We start from the raw sequence: 6,000 nt of genomic DNA, 5'->3' as shown, positions 1-6,000 counted from the left end.
ATGGGGTGACCGGTGCTCCCCTCTCTGCCTGTCCCTGGAGAGCCGGGGCTCAGTGAGTGGCGGCTTTAATCTTTTGTTCCCTCTTGCCCGGCTTCCCTGAGCTCCTGTGTGCCAGGCGCTGCGCTAGGCCCCAAGGATGAGGCCTTGACCTTCAGCCCAAATCCTGCCCCAGGGGCTCCCTTTTGGGTGATGATTGTTGTTGCCACGGCATGTTACATGACAGAAACATCGACTGGGTTTTGGGGGTGTTGGGTTTTTGGAAATTTTTTAAGGACAGATTTATTAGAAGGAGGAGAAGGAGAAAAAGCAGCTGCGGCCACCGCAGGCAGGAGCTGCCTCAACTGGGGCTTGGACGGAGGCTCAGCCCAGCTTTAGGCAGCAAGTGCAGCCTGCGGGGAGAGGGCCCGGCCGCCTGCTTGGTCTCTCGGCCCCAATTTTCACTAAAAAAATGGGGCCTCACCCACCTGTGACTGTGCAGGTGCCTCTTTTTCTTTCTCCTTCCCTAATAAGCCTGTCCTTTTAAGATACCCCAAAGGAGGGGTGTGCACCCGGGAGCCCTCAGCCGGGGGGATCTGAGGCCCCCCCAAAGCGGGTGCTATGCCAGCCTGGCCCCAGGCTGCTGTCTGTTCCAGGCGTGGGTGGTGGGCGTGGAAAGGGCTGGTGAGTCAGCAGGACCGGCCACACCTGGCCCCACTTTTATTTAAGGCCGCGCAGCCTCGCCCTCCGCATGCTGCCTGTCCCGCCCAGCCATGGCAGGGAGCTCGGTGAGCGGGGGGCCGGGAGCTGAGGCTAAGCAGGGGCAAGAACCCCAGGCTGGAGCTGACTCGGGGAGGGGCTGGGCCTGGCCGGGGTCCACTGTGGCTGGGGTGTCTGCAGAGGGTGTGGGCTGTGGCTGCTGGGTGACTCTCCCAGGCTCTCGCCTCCCCGGGGTGTCAGCCTCTTGGCTCCCCTCTGTGGATTCTTGCGTTGAGATCCTCTGCTCCCCTCCCCAGCTCTTTCCCTAGCGGCTCTTTCTTCTCTCTGCTTGGTGTTGATCCTGGTCCTGGTCCTTTTCTCCCGGGGGCTGACCCAACCTCCTTCTCTCTCTTGTCCCCCTGGTTCACTCTGTGGGCCCCCCATCTCTGCTCCTGCAGAACGTACCCCACAAGACCTCACTGCCTGACGGCATCCGAGCGGGCAACGTGATGCGAATTCGGGGCATCATTCCTGACAAGGGGAGCAGGTGAGCCTCGGGGCCCAGCGGGTGGTTCCCGAATTTCATCTGACCCTGAAGTCTCAGCCTAAGAGGCGGGCACCAGGGTCTTGGAATACGCTGGCTACACAAGCCCTTCTGGAATCTGATGTCTTTGCTAATTTGCCCACTGACTGTGTAGCTGGGGTCTCTACATCTCCCTAAGAATCTGGGGGTTCCAGGGCAATCTCAGAGTTCCTGCTGTAGTCCTCTAACTTCCCTTCTGAGCCCGAAGAATTCTAGAAATAGGCCCTGCGATCTGGAGGTGCTCTGGTTGTCTGGGAAGTCTTGGTGATCAGTCCTATGACCGCCTGAGCCTAGAACCTCAGGGTCCCGGGGCCCCAGGTTATATGACCGGATGGGGCCCCAGTACTGTCAGTCCTCTGGGAACTGGGGATGCGCTGGGAATCTGGGAGCACTGGCCACGACTCTGGCAACTTCCAGACCGTTTGGAAATAGGGGAACTCAGGTCACGGCACAGTGACCCTGCCAGGTGGGGGGTCCAGTCCCCTAATAAGTGTTTGGCCGCCAAGGACCTGGGCTCCCTGGCCACCAGGCCCCGATCCCTTATTCCACATGGTGCAACGTGCCCAGGTCCTGCTAGGGGGTTACTCTGGGGCACCCCAGTCCATGGCCCCAACTCAGGGTGGGTGGGTCTCAGCCCCCAAGGTCCACTGAGGCACCTCTCTGGCCCCCACCTGTAGGTTCTACGTGAACCTGCTGTGCAGCGATGAGAAGGACAGCGAGGCCGCCCTGCATTTCAACCCCAGACTGGACGAGTCCACGGTGGTCTTCAACTCCCTGGAGCAGGGCACCTGGGGCAAGGAGGAGCGAGGCAGGGGGATCCCCTTCCAGGGCGGGCAGCCCTTCGAGGTGCTCCTCATCGCCACCCAAGATGGCTTCAAGGTGAGTCTCTGCCACAGGGGTGGCAGCCAAGGGCCAGGCCCCACCTGCCAGTTAGGGAGCCGCCCGCCCCGGTGGAGGTGGGTGGAAGGCAGAGCCACGGGGCGAGGGTAGGGCATCCCCAGTCACGTCCCAGAATTCCAGAAGGGCAGGTGTGTGGGGGGCAAGAACCAGGCACCTGAGCCAAGTGCCCCAAAGGGGTGTGGGCCTGGCAGGGAGGCCTGAAGACGAGCCAGCCCCGCCCTGCTCCCTCATCTCTCCCGGGAGAGGTTGGGGCTGGGTGGGGGCAAGGCTGGGGCGGGAGACGCCACCCAGAAACACGCCCAGTCTAGCGGGGCCCCTGCAGACGCTCCCCTCGCCAGGCCGTTCACCACTTTAGTCTGGGCTTGGGCAGGGGACGGGGTCACCGAAGTCCAGGTGATAACGTGACCAGCGCCCCCCCTCCGCGGGGGCTCGGACAGGCCCCGCCAGAGGTCAGCGCCCGGGGAGCGGGGTGGGGGGGCGGGGGGGCGCCTCACCGGGCCTCTCCCCGCAGGCCGTGGTGGGGGACCAGGAGTACCACCACTTCCGCTACCGCATCCCCGCCGCCCGCGTGCGCGTCCTGGAGGTGGGCGGGGACGTGAAGCTGGAGTCCGTCAAGATCTTCTGAGCCCGCCCCGCCCGAGGGGGCCCGGGGACTTGGGGGGCGGGGGAGAAATAAAGTTTTCCAGAGCCTCACAGCGCGTCCGTCTCCGTGCACACCTGGGACGCGGGTCAAAGGGAGCAGACGGGCCGGGGGCGCAGCGGTTGCGCGCTGGGCTGCGAAGCTGCCCGCGGCCTCTGCGGCGCCGGTTCGATCCCCGGCTGCTCCCCGGCCACCGGAGGAGGGTCCCACATGGCGCGCAGACCTCTCCTGCCGCCCGCTGCTCCCCTCAGCAGTGTGCTTCGGTCCTTCTGCCTGCTCTGCTCCCCACTCTGGCTCTGGTGAATTCTCTCACCCTCCCGCGCTTCTGACTGTATCCAGTGCATGTATAAATAAATAAATAAAACTTAAAAAAAAAGGGGGGTGGGGAGCCGAGCGCGCCGGCATCTCCGAGGGCGCTTCCTGCCCTGGGCGCCCAGGGAGGGTCGCCTTGCTTGGGCGGGGGTGGAGGGTTGGGGGGGCTGGGGGGTCTTCGCTCCTCTTCCCGCCGCACCCGGCGCTCGGAGGAGAGCACATGAAGTTTGGGGGGGCTCCAGGGACGCTTTAGTCGTTCCCCCGCCCCTGACCCCCATCTCCGGCCTCCAGACCGTCCCCTCTGCAAGCAGGGGACGTGTCCCCACCCATCTGTCCCCTTGGACACTCCAACCTCGAGGGGGGTGCGCGCCCCTCCTGCTCACCGCCCCCTCGCGTTCTCGGGGAGCCAGCACGCGGCTCGCGGGGTGGGGCCGGGAAGCGCACGGGGCGCGCCCTCCCCGCCCGACAGGCGCCCGCGCCCCGGGGCGGACGCGCACGAGGAGGCCGGTGGGGGCGCGAGGGGCCGCGGGCGCGCCAGCCCGACGCCCACTCTCCCGCCGGGGCTCACCCCGCGGCCCCGAGCCCCCCGTCCTACCTGAGGGGCTCGGGAGGAGGAGGGGGCGCGGCGCTCCCGCCGGGTCGGTGTCGCCACGTAATTACGGGGGTGGAGAGAGATGCCCGGCCAGACGGCACCCCAGCTCGCAGCCTGCCTGCGGCGCGGCGCTTCCCCCGGGGGAGCCCGCGGGGGGCAGCGCCCCAGCTCAGCACCCGCTGGGGCCCCAGGTGCAGGGAAGGTCCCGCCGCGCAGGAGCGGCGGCCCCGCCCGAGCCCCGCCGCGCTGGGCGCACGGCGCCCCCTGGTGGCCGGACGGCGTCGCGGCCTTCGCTCCCGCGCCGGGGCGCCCGGGGGTTCCTTGGTTCGGCCCGAGGGGGAGTGCAGGGTCCGGGGGACACCGCTATTGCTGCATCTCTGTTCCTCAGAGACGCTGGTTTGTCACTTTCTTTTTTCTTTCTTTCTTTTTTTTGTGGTGTCCCCCCATGTTTTTGTGATCAGGGTATTGCTGACCTCATAAAATGGGGTTAGAAGGATCCCCTCTTGGACCTCCCTGGTGGCGCAAGGGGTTAGCAGCCTCTGCCTCATGAGTTCGATCCCGGGCCAGGGAGCTACCCACATGGCACAGCAGACCTCTCCTGTCTCACCTGCTACTCCCCTCAGCAGTGTGTTTCAGTAGAACGCCTCTTCTGCTCCCCACTCTCTCTGGTGAATCCTCTCATTCCCTGCCCCCCCCCACTTCTGGCCTACACCCCACTTCTTGTATGCATAAATAAATAAAAATAAATCTTAAAAAAAAGAGCTTCAACTATTTGCGAAACACCAGACTTCATTCATTAGCATGATGAATGTTCGAGACAGGTTTTCTTACTCATGAGCATGGTGGGGGCTTAGCATGGGCTGTTTTTGTGAAATTGGTAGCATGCCATGCTCGCCAGAATATTTCAGACACTTCCCACCCTTGTTCGAATGGTGTGTAAGAATCTGGCAAGCCTTCCTCTTTCACGGGCAGGAAACCCAGAGAGCTCTGAGTGATCCTGTGTCAGTCAAGTCACTGACTGCAGCTGCAGGGCTAACTGTATATGGCCCCAAGGAGGAGGTCAAGTTCACCTCAAGTGAACCTTTTATGAAGGTGAGTGCAGAGCACCTAGGACAGCCTGCAGGGACTTCATCGGACTCACGGAACAGGTTATGGGGCTGTTTTTGTCCCTTCTTCCTGCCCTTAATCCCAAGAGTGCTTGTTTCCAACTGGTCCAGGCTGGTCAAACCTCAGCTCAGCTCCCTCTGGGGGGCTTCGTCTTCCGGCTCACCCACCCCTGATGTGAATCGGCTTAAACCAGCTCAGCAGTGTTTAGGCTTCCGTTCTGCTGAGAACTGGAGGCAACTGTCTCCCCCAGACAACCTCCCTGCTAGGTCATGTTACAAGAATTTGCAAAAGGAATTCCGACATACACACAGACATTTCATAAACAAGCAACGCTCAGGACAGTGGTCAAAAAGGAAACTAATCAAGCGATCCTCTTGCCTTGTATGAATCTCAGGACAACTCAAGGCAGATAAGGGAAAGTGTCCCTTACGATCTAACCACTGGTGGGGATCAACTGATAGCGTTAGAACATCATCGGGGTGCAATCCCCCACTCATGGCTGTAGGTGGTGAGCAGCTGCTCTTACATCCCAAATGCTGAGACCTCCTAGAAGGGTCATCCACCAAAACACTGAGCCTGCGGTGGTGAAGCTTCTTGCTGCAAATGTCCATTCACAGGGAGTGCGGGAGACAGAGGCGTGGGCTCAGTGCCACTAGAGGGCGCATCAGCCAGATGCAGGCTGGGAAACTCCAGGAAAATGCTCATGATCCTCAGCAAAATGTTGTAAAGGAAAAAATAAAAAAGAGACTCCTCCCTACCCCACACATTGAATATAGGATGGAAAAAAAAGGATTTAAGAGTTATGTCAAGGGCCTTTCTGGTGGCGCAAGGGGCTAAGTCTCAGCACTGTGAAGCTATCGGCAGCCACTGCAGCACGAGTTCGATCCTTCGGCCAGGGAGCTACCCACATGGTGCAGCAGACCTCTCCTGTCTCGCCCGCTGCTCCCCTCAGCAGTGTATTTCAGTCGATCTGCCTGTTCTGCTCCCCACTCTGTCTCTGGTGAATCCTCTCACCCCTGCACCGCTGGCCTACACCCTGGCTCTTGTATGCATAATTAAAATACATCTTAAAAAAATAAAAAGAGGCCTATCCATCAATGGCAGCGAACCTACCTTCTTTAGTTCCTGATTCAAGTGAAATCTAAAATTTGATGACATTTATGAGACCATCAAAAAGGTGGGTATCACCAA

General features: G+C 61.1%; 1 protein-coding gene across 1 annotated transcript; it reads left to right on the top strand.

The window, feature by feature from the left end:
* Positions 1-746: 746 nt before the first annotated feature.
* On the top strand, positions 747-2,820 carry LOC311186757 (galectin-7-like). Its single transcript, XM_084257915.1, has 4 exons — positions 747-764; positions 1,134-1,222; positions 1,936-2,137; positions 2,670-2,820. The coding sequence occupies exons 1-4, from the start codon at positions 750-752 to the stop codon at positions 2,781-2,783; spliced, it is 420 nt and encodes a 139-aa protein (XP_084114041.1). The 5' UTR covers positions 747-749; the 3' UTR covers positions 2,784-2,820.
* Positions 2,821-6,000: the final 3,180 nt, after the last annotated feature.

The sequence above is a fragment of the Talpa europaea genome (genome assembly GCF_964194135.1).
Source record: "Talpa europaea genome assembly, chromosome: 16".
Classification (NCBI taxonomy): Eukaryota; Metazoa; Chordata; class Mammalia; order Eulipotyphla; family Talpidae; genus Talpa; species Talpa europaea.
The sequence above is the reverse complement of the archived record's forward strand: the minus strand, read 5'-3'. Positions and strand labels throughout refer to the sequence as shown.